Source organism: Zootoca vivipara, chromosome 8 (genome assembly GCF_965207765.1).
Source record: "Zootoca vivipara chromosome 8, rZooViv2.hap1.1, whole genome shotgun sequence".
Classification (NCBI taxonomy): Eukaryota; Metazoa; Chordata; class Lepidosauria; order Squamata; family Lacertidae; genus Zootoca; species Zootoca vivipara.
This window is the reverse complement of record NC_142591.1, coordinates 47,309,170-47,329,833: the sequence shown is the minus strand read 5'-3', so window position 1 is coordinate 47,329,833 and position 20,664 is coordinate 47,309,170. Positions and strand designations below refer to the sequence as shown.

At 43.8% G+C, this 20,664-nt stretch overlaps 1 protein-coding gene across 1 annotated transcript in view; it reads right to left on the bottom strand.

Annotated features, from left to right (window-relative positions):
• The window catches only part of ASXL3 (ASXL transcriptional regulator 3), a 103,113-nt gene extending 98,158 nt beyond the window's left edge, over positions 1–4,955 (bottom strand). The window contains exon 1 of the mRNA XM_035125483.3: positions 4,646–4,955. Coding sequence (XP_034981374.2) covers positions 4,646–4,699 — 54 coding nt within the window. The 5' untranslated portion in view covers positions 4,700–4,955. The remainder of the gene's footprint in view (positions 1–4,645) is intronic.
• Positions 4,956–20,664: the final 15,709 nt, after the last annotated feature.

The window sequence follows — 20,664 nt, the reverse complement described above, 5'->3', positions numbered from 1 at the left end:
TAGACCCAAATTTTGAACCTGACTGGCAGCAGTAGATATACTTCTACAGGGCCAGAGGCAAGGTGAGGCGATGGACGCAGACAGCAGATCTGACCGGAAGGACACACTGCTTGCTGCTGCTCTGCCTTCTCCTGTGCCATGGGTGGGCCCTACCACTGCCCCTGGCAAGGGGGCACCCACGGAGGAGGCAGCACCAGGGGTGATGTGGTGGCAGGGCATGCCTGTGGAGGAGGAGGGGGCAGGGCAGCATGGCAGGGTGCAGTGGTGGTCATATGAGGTGCCTAAAGCCATAAAATCTCCCAGACTGCTCCTGTACTTCTGATATAAGTACATCCCCTTTCTTCTACTCACATCCCCTAGCTAGAGTTTGTTGACAAAGTGAGCTTCATACATGCCGAGGGCATGCTGTACCACTAAGTTATAGCAACACCTCTAGCCTTACAATGCAACTCCCTTTCAGCTATACAAATCCCTGATGAACCCAGTAATAGTCATGCTTCCGTGGAATTCATAGATTGTATGAGATCTAATAATGCAACATTTTGGGAGGCAGCCCTCTGGAGAATATTGTTCAGAAAGTGGTGGTTGGGGATGAGTGTTCAGACCCCTGGCCACTCACTTGTGGGGTGCCTCAGGGTTCCGTTCTCTCCCCCATGCTTTTTAATATCTATATGAAGCCGCTGTGAGAGATCATCAGGGGGTGTGGGCTGGGTGTCCATCAGTATCCAGATGACACCCAGCTCTACCTCTCTTTAAAATCAGAACCAGTGAAGGCGGTGAAGGTCCTGTGTGAGTGCCTGGAGGCGGTTGGAGGATGGATGGCGGCTAACGGATTGAAGTTGAATCCTGACAAGACAGAAGTACTAGTTTTGGGGGACAGGAGGCGGGCAGGTGTGGAGGACTCCCTAGTCTTGAATGGGGTAACTGTGCCCCTGAAGGACCAGGTGCGCAGCCTAGGAGTCATTTTGGACTCACAGCTGTCCATGGAGGCACAGGTTAATTCTGTGTCCAGGGCGGCTGTCTACCAGCTCCACCTGGTACGCAGGCTGAGACCCTACCTGCCCGCAGACTGTCTCACCAGAGTGGTGCATGCTCTGGTTATCTCCCGCTTGGACTACTGCAATGCGCTCTACGTGGGTCTACCTTTGAAGGTGACCCGGAAACTGCAATTAATCCAGAATGCGGCAGCTAGACTAGTGACTGGGAGTGGCCGCCGAGACCACATAACACCGGTCCTGAGAGATCTACACTGGCTCCCAGTACGTTTCCAAGCACAATTCAAAGTGTTGGTACTGACCTTTAAAGCCCTAAACGGCCTCGGTCCTGTATACCTGAAGGAGCGTCTCCACCCCCATCATTCTGCCCGGACACTGAGGTCCAGCACTGAGGGCCTTCTGGCGGTTCCCTCATTGCGAGAAGTGAGGTTACAGGGAACCAGACAGAGGGCCTTCTCGGTAGTGGCACCCGTCCTGTGGAACGCCCTCCCAGCAGATGTCAAGGCAATAAGTAACTATTTTACTTTTAGAAGACAAGTGAAGGCGGCCCTGTTTAGGGAAGTTTTTAATGTTTAATGCTGTACTGTTTTAATATTTGGTTGGAAGCCGCCCAGAGTGGCTGGGGAAACCCAGCCAGATGGGCGGGGTATAAATAATAAATTATTATTATTATTATTCTACTGATAATATTGAAATGTATTTTTAAAAATATAAATTGCCCAGTAGCACCTTAGAGACCAACTAAGTTTGTTCTTGGTATAAGCTTTCGTGTGCATGCATACTTCTTCAGATACCAAATACTGATAATATGTTATAGTGCAGGGATGGGGAACAGGAGGCTGCTGAACTACAACCCCCATCAGCCCCAGCCACCACAGCCAATGGTCAGGAATAATGGTTGTAGACCAGCAAACTCTGAAGAAGGACCACGTGTTTCCTATCTCTGTTACAGGGTTTCAAAAGTCCCTATCTGGGGGCTGCTTCACCTAGTCTAGAGATGGCAGTTAGTGAACACTACATATTCACTCATTGGGGAAAGGATCCATAGTATCATAGTGGAAAAACACATGATACAATCCACCCTATCCATCTTGGAAACAAATCTCACTGCATTCAACAGGGCTAACTCCCAGGTAGGTGAGCGTATGACTGCAATCTTAAGCATTTTGAGTTGAGCAAAGTGTTTCCTGTTTTCCTATGTTTTATGGCGTCATATATTACTGTATTTCACTGTTGCAACAAATGGTGTGCTGCAATTATTCTATACACTTACTGTGGTTGATACAAAAGCTCAAGTTTATATCATGATGTATACACTGTATTAACACCAGTTGCTAAAGTGTTACATTTACAGATTCTGCACAAAAGAATAAGTGGACACAAATTTGACCTCAGATATGGTAATATTCAAAAGCCAATAAAGGAACCTTTCAGTCTCCAAGGATACTCTGCCACTGACCTCCAAGTGGCTACTCCCAAACAAAGAAACTTCAAAACTGAGGCTACAGTGTGAAACCATTGATTTAATTTATCAGAAGGTTCAATAGTATCACTTTTGGCTCAAATCAAGATCAGGGATTCCTCTCAGGCTACATTTGCTAATTAGTTAACCAATGCTAGGGTGTTTGTGTAATCACCAACATTGCCTTGTAGAATGGTCACTGTCAATAGCATAAGTAATTTTAGCATAAGTTACAATTTTAAAATTAATTTGCTTCTGATCTCATTGTTTGCTTTTTCACACTGAGAGAGATACTACGCTCCAGCAGTTCAGGATAACTGCTCATATATTTGACAAAGCAGACCTGAGTCCATGAAAGCCTATAATAATTTGTTAGCTTTTAAAGTGTCACAATACTTTGTTGTCTTTATATGAGTTATGTGCAGAAGATCAAACTACAGTGGCAGTGCCTTATAGTCCCACCAAACACAGTACAAAACCACCTTTTTGAAAAGAATGTGCTTTGCAGCAGACATGAAACAGCAACAAAAAATGAACATAGTCGCAGACACATTTACCAATTAAGTATCGAATAGAAGGCAGCAAAACAGATTCAAAAGTCAAGCTATATAGCCAGCAGCCAGTCCTTCAAGCAGTCCACACAGACATTTACATTGCTGCACTGAACAGAGTGTGAAACTTCACAAAATACATACACAATACTGTACAGCAACACACATCTTACTGCATGCAGCAATGTTGCAGAGCCAATTTACAATGCAATCCTATACATGTCAACTCGGAGGCAAGCTCAATCGAGTCCAATGAGACTTACTTCCAGGTAAATGCAGTCTTAATTTGCAAGATTACAAAACACAGACAATTCAAAGCTTGGAAAGGATTTTTAAAAATGTGCACTAAAACAGTACAGTGGACACAGAAACGGGTGGGAAGGAATAGAAATATTTATTTTGCCAATGAATACTGGTGTCCTTAGAAACACAGTAGGCTTTTGAGGAATAGTATAATCAGGTATTTTCTAAGAGCGGTGGATGGGAAACTATACGGTGCACAAGCAAACCCCTCACATTTAACACAAGCATGCCAAAATGTAGGTACAATCATTTGATACTTAAATTCATTAATACATAACGTGGGGAGGAAGATTCTTGGAACATTTTGGCCAGCAGCATACTATCTCTTTCTACAGAGTGAAAAAGTGCATACAGGACTCTCAATTCTCCTCTCACTTTCATACACATGGAGAAATTTCTCTAACCAAAGTCACACACATACACATATAGCAGTAAACACTGCTTGTAATACATATACATGCTATGGAAGTAAATTCTGACCATCACACACACACACAAACACTACTCTGTTACACACGTGCTGTACAAAGGGAGTTGCCCCACGAAAAATATCGGGTTTTGTTTGCACATACATACAAATTAAATGATCACAGCTTTCATACCCATTATTAAGAATGAAGTAGAGTACATCTATTGCAGGCTGTCAACTACACAGAGACACACACGAATCCCGACGATAATGAATGAAAGAAGCACTATGGAGGAGTTCTAACGGGGTGAGAGACACTGCCCCTCGCTCTAGTTACTGTCCAGGTGAGGAAGAAATTCTCCTTCTTCCCCAATTTTCCAGATCAGTGTGAGGTTACATTACATCAATAACCAGGAGTGCTTATGGCTTGACCAAGTGAGGTGGGGAGGGGGCAGGCGGAAGAAGCTCGACATCTCTATTCAGAAACTATGAGTCCGGTAATGTGCGTGTTTCGTAGATCCCCTCTCCGCCCGCCTGTGGCCCTTCGCCGTACGGCCTTCTTACACCGGACGGAGGAGGGTCTTCCCTCCAGGCTGGCGGTAGACTAACTCACTACGGGACGTGGCATGCAGTCAGGCAGTCCACGAACAAAGTAGCTCCCCGAGCACAGCCGCTCCGCAGAGACTTCTTCTGCACGGAACATTGTTCCACGAGAACGCAGCCTCCGCTTCCCGTCTCGTCCGCGTCTCTAACACTCCCCGCGCGTAGCGCAGCATCCCCTGCCGCCGACGGCAACAATGTGAAGGCGCTCGGGTCGGGAGGGGGGGCTGGCTGGCTGGCTGCGCCAGGCGCCTTCCCGGCTCGCCCGCAGGAACAGCAGCCGGACGGGCCGGCCCCGCATGCACAAAGCTCCGGTCGCACCTACCAGGCGGGCAGCCTCGGCCCAGGTGCGGTCCTTCTTCTTCCTCTTGTCTTTCATGTTTGCATCTCATTGAGATGGTTCTAGGGGGGGCGGGGGCGGGACGGAACGTGCGGGGACGGGGCGGGGGGAGGGCGGGGGAGCCCGAGGGTCCCGCACAGACAACGAGGCGGTGACGTGGAGTCCGAGAACCCCCGAGGGAGGGGCGCGGGGACGGCGAGCGGGCGGGGGGCTGGGCAGGCTCGGGCTCGCGCTCCCGCAGCGGCGGCGGCGGCGACACAGCTGACAGCTTGAGGGATGCTCCGCTACGCAAGTCACAACAATGCACTATGACGTCACGCCAGGGAATGGCGACTGCACAAAACATCCCAGCCGAGGCCGTCGAGCTCGCGAGCAAAGCGCACGAGACGCGCACAGGGAAGAAAGGGCTGCCCGAGATCTCGCGAGAGCTGCCGGAGACCCTCGCTTCGACCCACTCCCAATCCCCTCCGCCGCTTTCCCTTTCAAGCTCCCCCCGCCCTCTTTCGCTTTGCACATAGAGCGGGAAACAAGACTACATGTCCCAAGGTGCACCGCGGCTGCTCTTGGTACGTTTTCCTTTCCTTTTGTTCTTAAAGGCAGCATCTTGCATCCCGGGATTTGTAGTCGGAAAGAAACCGAGCTCTCCCGGCTCCCAGTCCCAGCCGGGATCGGGTTTTTGTCCCTCCGTCCTCGCCCCCTGCGCCGCGAGCCTGGTAGTCCCAGCTGCCGGGCCGCCCACAAAGCGAGCGCAGGCAAGAAGGCGGAGGCAGGGGGGCTGCTCCTCGCCTCGTAGCCGTTGCGAGGAGCCGTTGCGAGGAGCGGCCGCTGCCTTTGCCTGCTCACTTGGGCACTCTTGGCTCTCTCGTGGTGGCGCGACGCTTGGGACAGCTCTCGGGGGGCTACCCCCCTTGCCCCTGACAGGAGCTTCCTTGTAGCCGCCACGATTCTGCGGTCCCTCGGAGAACCCCGTCCTGAGGGAGGGGACAGGTGAGCAGAAGCGGGATGGAGCAAGGAGCAGGTTCCAGCTGCAAGGGGCTGCTGCTGGCCACATTGGCATGGGACACGCGTACGCAGACCCGGGGAGGCCTTGGTGCCTACCCCGCCCCCAGCTACTCTAGGAACATAGGAAGCTATTGCCTTCTACTGAGTCAGACCAGTGGTCCATTCTGCTCAGTATTGTCTACTGTGTCCGCACTGCCTGGGCTTTCTCCTGGAAATGGCAGGGATCGAACCAGGGGTTTTTCTTCTGCACGCAAAGCAGATGCTCTGCCACAGCTTCCTCCCCCAACGGCCCTACAGTCGCTTAGTGTGTTTGTGGGAAGAGTAAGATCACAAACATTTCCCTCGTCCCTTGGAGCAAAAGTGGAGGGAAAAGTCAGTTACTGTACGTACCTTATTTGCACGGAACCAGCCTTTTTCTCTTGGCATTCACTCTTCCTTACTGTGCTTATCTCTATTCCTCTCCCTTGCCTGCCCCTATTTTTAGTAAGCCTTAATACATCCCAGTACAGTATTGCATTGAAAGAGTTCAGTGCCCTCCTGTGATGAATACATTTCAGTGGGCATTCTCATGTGTCAAGGCAGTGCTGTGTTACTCACTTATCAGAGGCGGTTCCAGTGCCATTCCAGTCACCGTTTAGTGGTTGCTTCCCACTGCTTTTCCTTATACACCAGGTGTTTCCTAAAGGTGCCTAGTCAACAGCCCAATACAAGGGTAATTGGTAAACAAAGGAATTGCAGCACATCCAAACCTATACATTTGCACAATAAATGTTATTTCTATATACGTAGATATATTTATAGCAGCAACTTTTACATAAACATTTTAATGCTAGATAATTTTGCAATTTGTTTTTATATATTGCCTTGAAGACTAGGTAAGTAAAAATTAAACATATATGAAAATTGAGCTGTGTGGAAATCCATGTCAGACAAAAGTGCTGAGGAAGTGTGCTGTAATTATGAGTAAATGCTTTTAGGATCACAGCCAAATGCTGTGGGGGCATAATAATTTCAATGGAATGGATCGCAAGGACTGATTGTTAGCTTTTGAAAAAAGTTGGTTATGCTAGGTCTGAAAGCATTCATCAGTTAATCAGTGAGATTAATGCTATGATTGGAGTTTGTATTTAAAATTCCAATCATAGCATTAATCTCACTGATTAACTGATCAATGCTTTCAACCCTATTCTAATAAGGGGTGGACAATTGGATATCCCTGCACCTTTTCACTGGGACGACTTGACCAAAGCTCCTTTGATTTTGTGCTCCTCCTATTGGAAGTTGTTTCAACCTTCAACAGGCTGGCAGAAGAAATTATATTTTGTGCCTGCTTTGACTTTTCCTATGTGAAAGATGGGGAGAGTTGAGGATATGGCACCCACCAGTATGAAATAGTTTTAGCACCATATGGATACAGTCCTTCAAGAATGAAGAAGAGCAAGATCTCTGGGGTCAGAATTTATTACAAATATCCAAAAATGAGATTTGCTAGTACTCAATCTTTAATTGTTTAATTGGTCTTCTAAATAGTAATAAATTAAAGCACCCTAGTTAATGAACTTTTGTTGTTTAGTCGTGTCCGACTCTTCGTGTCCCCATGGACCTTAGCACGCCAGGCATTCCTGTCTTCCACTGCCTCCCGCAGTTTGGTCAAACTCATGTTCGTAGCTTTGAGAACACTGTCCAACCATCTTGTCCTCTGTCGTCCCCTTCTCCTAGTGCCCTCAGTCTTTCCCAACATCAGGGTCTTTTCCAGGGAGTCTTCTCTTCTCATGAGGTGGCCAAAGTATTGGAGCCTCAGCTTCACAATCTGTCCCTCCAGTGAGCACTCAGGGCTGATTTCCTTCAGAATGGATAGGTTTGATCTTCTTGCAGTCCATGGGACTCTCAAGAGTCTCCTCCAGCACCATAATTCAAAAGCATCAATTCTTCAGCCTTCTTTATGGTCCAGCTCTCACTTCCATACATCACTACTGGGAAAACCATAGCTTTAACTATACGGACCTTTGTAGGCAAGGTGATGTCTCTGCTTTTTAAGATGCTGTCTAGGTTTGTCATTGCTTTTCTCCCAAGAAGCAGGCGCCTTTTAATTTTGTGACTGCTGTCACCATCTGCAGTGATCAAGAAGCCCAAGAAAGTAAAATCTCTTACTGCCTCCATTCCAATACTTTGGCCATCTCATGAGAAGAGAAGACTCCCTGGAAAAGACCCTGATGTTGGGAAAGATTGAGGGCACTAGGAGAAGGGAACGACAGAGGATGAGATGGTTGGACAGTGTTCTCGAAGCTACAAACATGAGTTTGACCAAAAGAAGCAATAAAAATACAATTAAAAATGAACTAAAAGTCTTTATTAATTTGGTTGTGTAAACATGTTATTGAAGGGACACAGGTAGCGCTGTGGTTTAAACCACTGAGCCTAGGTCTTGCCGATCAGAAGGTCGGCGGTTCGAATCCCTGCGACAGGGTGATCTCCTGTTGTTCAGTCCCTGCTCCTGCCCACCTAGCAGTTTGAAAGCATGTCAAAGGGCAAGTAGATAAATAGGTACCACTCCAGCGGGAAGGTAAACAGTGTTTCCATGCGCTGCTCTGGTTCACCAGAAGCGGCTTTGTCATGCTACATGACCCGGAAGCTGTACACCGGCTCCCTCGGCCTATAGAGCGAGATGAGCGCTGCAACCCCAGAGTCGTCCGCAACTGGACTTAACAGTCAGGGGTCCTTTACTTTTACCTTTAAACATGTGATTATTATTATTGGCCTGTTTGGCTAATGAGCCCCCACTGCGTTACTTCAGATATCAGACAAAAAGTTAGAAAATAGAAGCAGCATGTCTGCTGATGTAAATAAGAAATGTGACTATTACCCCCAACCTTCTACAAGTCTTCCTTGGTATGGCCTAGCCCAGGGGTTTCCAAACTAGGGTTCATGGCAAGCTTTATTCAGGTGGTTCGCAATGTGTCTCATGAAAACAGCTACAATTTGAATTTTAACGAAGTCTAAGGAATTCTAGTTGCAGTACAGTAAAATACAATGTAAGAAATAAAAGAAGCAATAAAAATACAATTAAAAATCACACAGCACCTAGCACTACACATTACAATTGCTATAACAGGCAAAGAAAACACTAAGTGGTCCACCAAGACTCAGCAATTTTCAAGTGGACTGGGGAGCGGGGAGGGGTTGGGAACCAATGCCTTAGTCCTCAGCAGTTGTTCAATATAATATAATTGAACAACTTGAACTTACATTTGAAAGCATACTTCTTGTACCTGTGAAGACACAGTATCATTTTTGTATATTTGTATAGTCAACCCCAAATCAAATCAAATCTTTATTGCGTTAGCATACAGCCATAGCAAAATAAAACAATACAAACATGCCAGAGACCAGCAACGAAACATAATTTAAGGCGGTATTGTTGGCGTAATAGCATTTAAATTACCCTAAGACAATGATGCAAAGGTTTAGGTGCCAGCGCCAAAAATCTAATATGCGGATATATGTGAAGCATAAAATAGCCCAAAATAGGCTCGAGACATTGAGTTAAAAATATAAAAGAGAGCATTAAAACAGGTCCAGGCATAGGACACACTACCCTGTCAGGGTAGCCCTGAGTTTCAGAGCCTGCACTATGAAGATTGCCACCCCACGTGAAATTTGGGGATTAGCGTCCACAAGAAGCGATTTCAAACAGTCTTCCTTAGATGTAATGGTGGACGGGATCAAGAGGAGGAGCTTAGATCTTATTGGCTCATAAATGGGGCAGTAGAAAAAGAAATGTATGAAGTCCTCTATTTCATTCATTGTGCATGGGCATAGACGCTGAGTAATAGGGGTCTTAGAGTAAATCCCCTGCAGGAAGGCCGTGGGTATAGTCAACCCCATTATTTAATTACACTTCAAATGATACATGTTTAGTGTATTACCTGCTTCACGAAGAAAATATAAATACAAACATTTAATTGTATACATTTGTATAAAGTTAGTCTTTCACTTGGAATAATTATTAAAACAATTTTGATGGTAACAATTTATATCAGCCAGTAAAAATATGTTTTTAAATGTAGCAGCTTAAGCTACAATTCAGTGATTGTATTATATGATTCCTTTTCTAGGGTCTTAGGGGTTATAGCAAGGACAGGAAGACAAAACTATAAGGTATATTGTAAGAGAGTATATAACAAGTAATAAAGGTTTGTGGGCTGTAGGCTTTATAGGTCAATTATTCAAACAACTGGCTATTAGGTTAGACTCACTAATTAGAATAAAAACCTGTTAGAAAGGCTGTTTTGGGGAATAAAAGATTTCTAATGCCTATTAAAAAAGATAATATTGCTTTTATAGCCTCCTGGCTTTGTCAACTCATTTGGCAAGTTGGAATTATTAAAATTATTTTGTTATCCCTCAATTATGCTATCATTTATGATAAGTAAAGTGTATCAGACATAATTATTAAAAATGGACAGTAAAAAAATAATCTACTTCATGGTTCATGTCTGCTCTGAATTCATTAAGACCAAATGTCTATCTGTATCAAGGAAAGAGCATGCAAAATTGAGTATCTTATGGAGAAAATAGTACTAAAATCACTCTCTTACATATTTATAAATATTTAAGATATTCATAGTGTGCTATCTTAAGATAATAAATTATTAATATAATGTTATCAACTTAAGATAGTAAATTATTGCCATGCCATACTGCAAGTAAAACAAAATGAGTGCAAGGATCCTTTGCATACCAGTATTCTTTCGAATACCAATCCCTAAAACATTAGATGGAAGTAAGAGCTACTTTGCATGGCCAAACTGTTGTGACTGAGTGATGGAATTCACACAACTTTTGACACATGTTGCGCAGTTTCGCCTACACTTACCATGCCACTACAAAGCTGCTGAAGTGAATGCAGCACAGCTGCAAGTTAGGCGCATGTGGCAGCAATGCAACAATTCATTTTCATGGGTATTTCCCCCCCTTTATTTTGTAATTTGTACTAAAACACAACAGATGAAATGTGATCCACAATAATATACACAATAAAATTTTGGCACTTTTATGTTTAAAATTCAGACTCTCAGTTTACTTTTAGCACTGCAAACATTACTCAATTTGTTACACTGGCAATTTTCCATTCTCCGATTAATATTTCATATAGAAAATAAAGATTTTGCCCTTTTGCCTTTCTTTTTTACCCAAAGCCTAGGTTTTAATAGCTTTCCAGAATCTTATTCTCACAGTATATTTTCTCCCTCTTTAATTGCTTCAGTATGTTTCAGAATCTGTTGACTCAAACTGTGAAAAGCTCTGTTTCAGAGAAGCATGTATTTCATTTCAAAGCCAAACAGTTTCCTGATTTGGGAATGTGGGGGTTGCAGCTGACACGCTATTCTTCTGAAGACATTATTAATATCACCTAATATATTCTTGTTGCTCCGAAATAAAAGGTGACACTGTCACAGAGTAATTTATGTATTAATTATAGCTGACGTTTCTTTTCTTTAGCATTCTAACTTTTGATCTGTATCTGCCTAACAGAATTGTAAGTTCCATGTGCTGATTTGACACTTCTAAAGAAATGACATAATCTACAAGATTAAAATAAGAGAAGTGACAAACATATTTCATCTAAAACAGGGATGGGGAACCTTTGACCCTCCAGATGTCGCTGAACTACTATTCCTATCAGTCACAGACATCATTCGCAATGGTCAGAAATGATGGGAGTTGGAATCCAACAAGGTCTGGTGGTCAACAAGTTCCCCATCACGAAAGCACCCAGCCCTCTCCCTGATCACTTTCTATCTCACTCTGTTTATGATTAAATGATACTACTTTATGTAATTTTGCCTCTGGGTGTGTGCGCGCGTTCTAGACATTTGTTCTTCAGAGATTTGCCCCTACTAACCTCCAAATTGCTTTACAATCCCTCACTTGTTCTCTGCCAAACATAAGAAGCCCTATTAACAAGCAGTAGGGCTTAAACTGCTAGAACAAGGACCTTCTGAAAAGATTCCATGAGAAGAATTGACCCCACCACCATTTTCTGAGAAGGGTCATATACCGTTCTCATTGGGCCCTTAAGCACCATTATAGCAATCTCTGTCAGAAAAAGCGCTCTTTAAAAGTTTGAAAGGTCACATTAGATGCTTGCCCAATTTCATTTGTAGTTCCAGAATATCAAATTCAATAATAATATTGTTAACACTGTAATTTGCTTTGAGAAGGATAATGAATTATGATGGTTGGCATAGACAGCGAACAACTATATGCTGGCTATACATTTGAAATTGCCCTTGGCCATTGCTATGCATATGGGTAAATAAATACTATCAACCAGCCTGAACATGGCTATAGGTACAGTTGTTCCATTTTTATTGCAACTAATCAAAGTACAGTCATTATCATGAAGATGGCTGCTGGTTGTTGGGTTTTTCTTTATACACTCAGTGTAGCAGATGGAAGCATCACACTCCTAGAGGGTAGTCCACTAGTAATGGGCAGCCCATCCTATTTCTCTCTCACTGCTTGCCACCGTTCACTTATTTGTCATCTAAGGCAAGGGGTATAACATTCCCTTGTGGCAATGGAAGAGGACCACCAGCCTAGGAACCAGGACAGCTCAGAAATCAGATTAAGCAGTCTATTCAAAACAAGTACAGTAATACCTCTGGTTATGAACCATCCTTCTTGCGAACGCTTCAAGTTATGAGGTCCGCTAACCTTGAAGTAGGTGCTCCTGGTTACAAACTTTGCCCCAGGATGTGATCGGAAATCACGCATTGGAAGCGTGGCGTGCGCAGCGGGAGGCCGCATTAGTGAAAGCACACCTCAGGTTAAGAACGGTTTCAAGTTGAGAACGGACCTCGGGAATGAATTAAGTTCGTAACCAGAGGTACCAGTGTATAGAAAATGAGATAAGAGAAAGAAACAGAGATGCTGCACAATAAAAACTGAAACACAACCCGTAAACTAGAATAGTGGCCTAACTGATCCTACACTAGGCACAGTAACATAGAAAAACTTTCTCTGTGGTCTTCTCTGGCATTGGTAGTTTCAGGAGTTGAATGCAGGATGACGGATCAAAAGGGGACAATAGAATGTGGTCAATATTCCAGCTTTTAAGGGCTCTTGACTCAGGTCGGCTCTAATTTACATGCTACTCTTATGCAGCCACTCACAACATGGGCACATATTTTAGGAAAGGGCGCTTAACATTTTTTGGAAAGTTAGGAGGCAGACTGTCGCAGTGTCAACTACTACTGGCGACTTTCAAAAAAATGTTTGCGGCGTTTGGGAGGCGATTTGTTCAGGAGCTAAGCCATTCGACTACCAAGGTACCACTGTATTATTGTTGTTATTATTATTAACTTTACAATGAAACACATAATAAAAAAGCCAATACAATGACAAACATAAGGAAATTGTATCAAGATTATATGTTTTAACTCCCTGAATGTTTCTCATCCAGGAATTAGATGACATAGTCACCATTTCCAAAGTCATCTATAATCACAAAGCTCAATGTTTATCATAGCTACCGTTCAATTCCATTGTGAAGAACACCCCCATACACAACATTTTCCTGTGATTAAATCAGTTTTTAAAGCCTGTTCCCCTGCCTGCATTTGAACTTCTTTAACACATTTTGTGCAAAACTTATACAGTACACTGTCATGTGGAAGCTGCAGTGGCTAGATATTGTGTGTAATCATGCTAAAATAGATGGACAAATATTCACACCCTCCCACTTTGTGTCTTTCAGTGGATACAAAACAAATCTGATATGTGAAGTGGTTGCCCACCTCTGCACATGTTCCAGCTTGCAAGATTCTTCTTAAATTGTGGTCCCCAGAATTGGACAGAGTACTCCAGGTGTGTTCTGACCAAGGTAGAATAGAGTGGAATTATTGATCAGGACACTATACTTCTGCTGATGCAGCCTAGAATACCATTAACTTTATGTGATGCACCACACTGTTGATCCGTGTTAAGCTTGTGGTTTTCTAAGACCCCTAGATCCTTTTCACATGTATTACTGGCAATCCAGGTGCAGAGCTTTACGTTTGCCCCTATTAAAATTCATTTTGTTAGTTTTGGCCCAGTTCTCCAATCTGTTAAGACCATCTTAAATCCTGTCTTTTGCCGCATTAGCTACCTGTCCCAGCTATCTACAAATCTGATGAGCTTCATATCAATCCCTTTATTCAAGTCATTTATAAAGATGTTGAAGACCCAACACAGAACCATGTGGCACCAGACATAGCTGATGGAAGGCACTCCATGCCACCAAGGCCACCTGCATCTCAAATGATGGCAATGGATCCAGAAGAATCCACAAACTGCATACAGCTCCTTCTGGGGGAGTGTGGATGGGACATTTTATAGCAAGGAAACAGTGCAGAGTGATTATATTATTAACTTTTCCTCCACCAGCTGCTTCCTTGCTCCAAATTACCTTGTCCCCTCCAAGGGGGGGGACCTGATGCCTCCCCCACCCCTACCTGTAAGGCACTCTGGGGAGTTCCAATGCTAAATTAGTTTCATTTCTTTTTTGATATTTGCAATATATTTGTAGAGTAGGGGAGGGCTGTGGAGCACAAAATGCAATAGAATTCTATTTATATATATCAATCTTATTTGTTTAATTCTTGAATCATACTATGGGAAATATAGTAACCTTTGAAGATGAATGTATATTATTAAGTATTAGGAAGAACAAAAAGGTCATTTTCCCTCTTCAATTTAGCATAAGTCTAGTTTGTAAGGCTCATTATTCTTTATTGACAGTTTATTCTCCTACATTAATAATAATTAAGAGATATTGACCAGAAATGCTGTGGAGTATGATAGAGTAGCTGTTATGGGCAAGTACTACTGGAGAGAGCATTTACCGTACCATATTTTTCCATGTATAAGCCGCCTCCATGTATAAGACAACCCCTATTTTTTAAAACTAAAAATTAAGAAAATGCACTATGCACTATCCATGTATAAGACAACCCCTTATTTTAAACTCCAAAAATTTAGGAAAAAAATATAGTCTTAAACACGGAAAAATACAGTATGTAGGTTTCCTGTCTATACCTGCCTCAGTTAGACATCTGTATTTCACAATCCAAGACATCAACATTCTTTCTTTTGAGAGAAAGAGGTTTATATAAGAGCAGATTTCATCATATCTGAAGACATGCTATGTGATGGCAAATGTATGTTCACCACTGCTTGTGGATACAGCAAGGTGATGTGACCCACCCCAGCTTTGGTATGTTCCTGTAACATACATATAGCCAAAAACATGGTATTTGCCTCATGCATATTATGATTTTATATCTAAATGTAATGAAGCTGGGAGTTGGAGGCATAACAGTAAGAAGCATCATGAGTATACCTATGAACCACAGTTTGCTGTGTTAAATGCGAATATCATAGCTGCTTTCTGATTAAAATTGATCCTTATCATTTTTGTACAGTGGCACAAGCATTCTTTTTAGAAACCATAAGGTGCTTAGTCATTTATTACATTCCTTTTAAGACTCTACAAATTGGCCATTACAGGTCTACAGAATTATTGTGCCGATAGTTGAATTTCATTGCTTAGGTCTCAAGACAAAAAATCATGCTATCTGTGAATTCTTATGAAAAACTTTAGTGAAGCAGGAACCTTCAAGTAATTTTAAATACTGCTTCAGTGATCGGTACATGAGGGCAGCCCTATTGGCTTTGATGAATGATGACTACATTAATTGGAATGGTTGTTACATCACAGTATTTTGCTTATATCTTATTCTATGTCAGTAGTTCCTGAACATTCCCCCCACAGACCACTTGAAAACTGCTGAGGGTCTTTGAGATCACATAATGATTTTACTGCCTTTGTGATGTATGCAGCCAATTGCTTCATGATTATGGTATTTTTACAAACACACCATGGATCACCTGAATGAAGCTTGCAGAGTACAGGTCATCCACAGACCACAGCTTGGGAACCTGTATCCTATATTGTTTGCTTGTTATTAATGGAAAATACTCAGAATTGCCATCTTTCCCCCAACAGAGTCTCCCTGTAGCTTGAGGAGCTGCATGGGGATGTAGCAATGTTCAAACAGTACCTGTTGAATTCTGCCCCACCCCCCACCCCCCACCCCAACTCAAAAGCAGACTGACACGGGGACAAATAGAAGAAGATGCCTTCACCCCGGTTTGGTTCCCCTTTATCCCATATCACAGCCCAACAAGACAACAACAAGTACCCCTGACAGCATATGAATCAATCTGGCTAAAAAGGTAAAGGAAAAGGGACCCCTGACCATTAGGTCCGGTCGTGACTGACTCTGGGGTTGCGTCGCTCATCTCGCATTATTGGCCGAGGGAGCCGGTGTACAGCTTCCAGGTCATGTGGCCAGTATGACAAAGCTGCTTCTGGCAAACCAGAGCAGCACACGGAAACACCGTTTACCTTCCCGCCGGAGCGGTACCTATTTATCTACTTGCACTTTGATGTGCTTTTGAACTGCTAGGTTGGCAGGAGCTGGGACTGAGCAACGGGAGCTCACCCCGTCGCAGGGATTCGAACCACCGACCTTCTGATCAGCAAGCCCTAGGCTCAGTGGTTTAACCCACAGCGCCACCTGCGTCCCTATCAATCTGGCTAACCTGATTCAAAAATACACACTCACACCCTGTTCACACACAAAAAGAATTCTCACTACAGCCAACCACAGACACCCTAAGCCACACCTAACCCCTCTCACCACCAAGGAAATACAACAAGTGAATAGTAAGAGAACCCATACAAGCAACGCTGACACAACCCCTCACACACACCAAGTAGAATAATAGAAGCATAACCACCCGATCCCAACCCACTCGCCACTCCCCCTCTCCCCCTTTTTTCTTTTCTTCTTCTTCCTAATTGCTTAAACCAATTCATAAACCAAGAATTTATACATTGACCACTAATAATGAAACATATATTGTAGATATTTTTCCACATTTATTATGCTATTTTTGTGATATACAAATGACATGAGAAAACTTGGTATACTTATTTGTATAACATTATTCTTGTCTATAAAATCCTATAAAAGCACAGTGCTTCTTTCCGGGGAAAAAGGTTATCAACCCTGGAATCATTGCAAAAAGATGGATATCAAGATACCACAGGACTATCAAGAGAGTTCTTTACAACTAAAGTCCTTTGTCCATGCAACAACTAGGTAGGAGTGTGATCTGACATATACCCACTTACTTGGGAGTAAGCCCCATTGAACTCAATAGAACTTGTGAGAAGACATGCATAGTTATGCAATGTTCCTTTGTCCAGCCCACAACTCCAACCACACAATGCTTCCAGAAAAAATCTTAATGATAGGCCCCTTTATTGTAATGAGATGGCCAAAGTAATTCAGGTGGCACTGAAAATTATATAGAGTGTGGTTTTTTTTTTACTTATTAAAACAATAAGTTTGCTTCTGTTTCTTGAGTTGACTTTTATCAGGGAGGAGTGTCACAGTCAAAGAGTTCTCAAACCTACCATTAAAAATAAAAAAATAAAAAAATTAGCTTTACATTGAGCAATGTTTCTTATTTCCTGCTTTCCTGTCTCTGTAGCTGCCCCATGACATAAATTTCTTAGGGCTGCATACAATATCACAGATATGCAGTGGACATTTTAATCTCTTTAAACATGGTAAAAAAATAGGAATGAAATTTAGAATATTTAAAAACCAAAGAAAGACCAGATATGATGGCAGATAAAAATTGCAAAAGAACACATAGACAGGTATATTCTTTAACATCCTTGCTTTAGTTATTATAGTTAATTATGTCTACAGTAAACTTTGTGTTCCCAGGCCTATCAGTACAGCAGTGAAACCAGGCCCACTCAAGACAAGTTAGTAGATTCTGGGTACTCGGGGGACTCTGCTGGTATGCAGAAAATATTAGTCTGTGATCCAAAAATAAAAGGGGATGTGAAGCTCAGCTCAATGAGGATGCTCAACTAAGCATCATTTTAACATCATTTTTGTTAAAAGAGAGGAAAAGCAGAAAAGGTATGGGAGGAAATTGGTTTGCTTGAGCCTCTAACAGCAGTTTATCGCATCTGATGGAGATTAGGGAGTATATATGTCTGTGGGACCCTAATTCCTCACCCTCTCTAAATCTCTTAAAGACTCTCACTAGTAAATCCAGAAGAATCTGTAGTGGGAGAGATTAATTAGTACTGGAAGAAAACCAGTGATCCAAATGAATTCCTCCCTTCCCAAGGGCTTTTTAAGCTGCAGATTGGGGAGAGCCCCCAACAACTTATCTCACCCTGGAAAGGTACATGTAAGTAAGGGCAGGTAAGGCTCATCCCAGTAGCCACCACCCCAAACTCTCCCATACTGCATTGTGGATGAGAGATTCAAGTAATCCCTTATTGCAGTGGTTTGGGTCTAGATGAACAGCTTCTACAGTCAGCCCACAGTGCAATAGGGCAATTGTGTTGGACTGCTAGGCTTCTGGTGGTCTGGGTTAGTTGAACAAAAAGCTGCACATCTAGCCCTGGAGCTCTGTAGTTTTACCAATTTGCATTGTGGAGGGGGTGGGCCCACCTGGAGCAGAGCTATGGATGGGGAAGGAGGAAAGAGGGATGCCACAGAAATGGGGTGTAAGAGCGAGGAAGCACATGTACACAAAAGAGTCAGTAAGTTGGATCCTCTTGAAACGGAATAATTTTTTCACAGGTCCTCGCCCAGTATCAAATCACAGTATATTTATCTCCATTGACTAAACTACAAACATTAAGGACCCAGTGTTTCTCAGTTCTGCCATGATGCAAAAACCACCATCAAATTATAGGTCTACATAGGTCTACATCCACAGAAGTGCCTTGTGATTTGTTGGTCAATTTGTAGTCATCCTATGTAAAAATTATGAAGATTCCTTGCCTTGGATCTATGTTTTTTCTGATACTTGGAAATAGTGGCTCTGTGGTAGTTGCTATGTAGTCTAACTAAACCAACACACGACTTAAATTTTATTGGGGTGGGCAGGCAAGGGGGCTGTTGGTTTTGACATATATTTAAACAGGTTGCTATTTGTGACCCCCAAAATAATTGTGTAGGTGCCTGCTATAGGTTTCTCAACATGAGAAGCTTATGCATTAACACACAGTGCCATTTAGCCTTCAAGGCACTGTTTCTGTCAATGTATATTTCTGTCTACACGTAGGCAACCTTGCCGTACGCTCCAAGACAGCAGCGCAAAAGGCAATGCTTTCTCCTTTCTGGAGCGTCGCACAGATAAGCGATAACAAGAAGTGTTAAGAGCTAAATTACCCTTGCAGCCTCTAAACTGCAAATGCAGATAATGCGACATGCCCTAACAATATCTGAATGCTGTCTAATAGCAGTGACAATTATATCTACTTTCTTCCTAGTGGCTTTTAACAGCACGATTATTAAGGCATGCAAATTCAGGAGGCTCCGTTCCCATCCTACTGGGTCTGGCTTTCACTCAGTTCTCATGGAAGAGCAAATAATGGGCATGGTATGTGTGCAGTTTGCGTGTGCAAGCGCCTCCAAGCACACACTTTCTGTCGGAAGAAGCAACTAGAAGGGGGTTCACCGTTGGGGGGACGGGGACTATTCCATCAAAATAACAGAGTGCTTATATGTTAATAGAGAAAAGGCATCAATCAGTGTTTGGCAAGATACAAGCACAGGAAAGGGCAAAAGACCCTCAGGCTGCAGGGGGGGCGTGTGTGTGTTGCAGTGCAGCCCACGCTTCTTCGACGCAGCCGTCGCCCTGGAGACGACGAGAATAACGAACTCCTGCTCGTCGTCGCCGGGGGAGGAGGGAAAGTCCGCGTGGAGCGCGAGGCGGGATCGGGGCCGGTGAGTTTTCGCGCGGGCTCACCAGGACGAGCCGCCGGACGAGGGGGGGGGGAGGCGAGGAGCAGTGGCGCATCTGGCGCCCCGCCCTCTCCGCGGAAGGGGGGGGGGCAGAGCTTTGAAGTTGCGCCGCTGCAAAGGCGGGATGGTGTTGCTGCCTGAATCCGCACCTGCCTGCTGTGGCAGGAATGCAGCGGGCCAAGTCATAGATAGCCCAACCAGGGTTTCCCAAACCTGGGTTTCCAGCTGTTGCTGGACTACAACTCCTATCTTCCCTAGCAAACAGGACCAGTGATCAGAGGTGATGGGAATTGTAGTCCAACAACAGCTGGAAGGCCAAATTTGGGAAACCCTGGCCTAGCTCCCAAAAGGTACATGGGCGTAGCCAAGGGGGGCAGGGGGGCAGCTAGATCCCCTAAAAAACTCAAGAACTTTGGCTGTCCCCCCCCCCCAACAGGAATCCTGGCTATGCCCATGAAAAGGTATGCTGCACCTTTTGGGCAGCATGACCCCCTGAAGGTGCTCAACCTGTGCACAGTGGGCTTGGCTCTCAGAAGTGTCATTCGGGGCACAAAGACAAGCTCCTTGGGGAGAGTCAGGGTAGTCTAGACACAGCTTAGCTCTCTGTACAGTCAGTTACTTACTCCTCCCGCCCTTTCATAAGGGCCACAATGCCACTTGTTCTTTCTAGGTGTTTCCCCTAGGAGGGGATATCCCCAAATGTGTTTTGGGCCTGACAAAAGTATTTCCAGTTTGTAGACTTTGTCGGCCTGGAATAGCTCAGTTGGTAGCGCCTGAGACTTGTAATCTCAGGGTTGTGGGTTTGAGTTTCACGTTGGGCAAAAGATTCCTGCATTGACCCAATTCCAACTCTGTAATTCTATTTTTCTATGATTCAGTTGAAGGATGAGTCTGAAAGGCTGGGGTAGGATTCTTCCATGCACCCTTGACACACAATGACTTTGTATTCTTTGAAGTGCTTTGCCTGCATCATCTATATGCAGTCCTCACAACAATGGTAAAAGGAAGTTAGGATGCTTCCAGGCAGGGGTTTATTGTCGGAACAGGGCTCTTCATGAATGCAATGGGCACATGGCATTGGTAGCATCCAAATGCTAGTCTGTA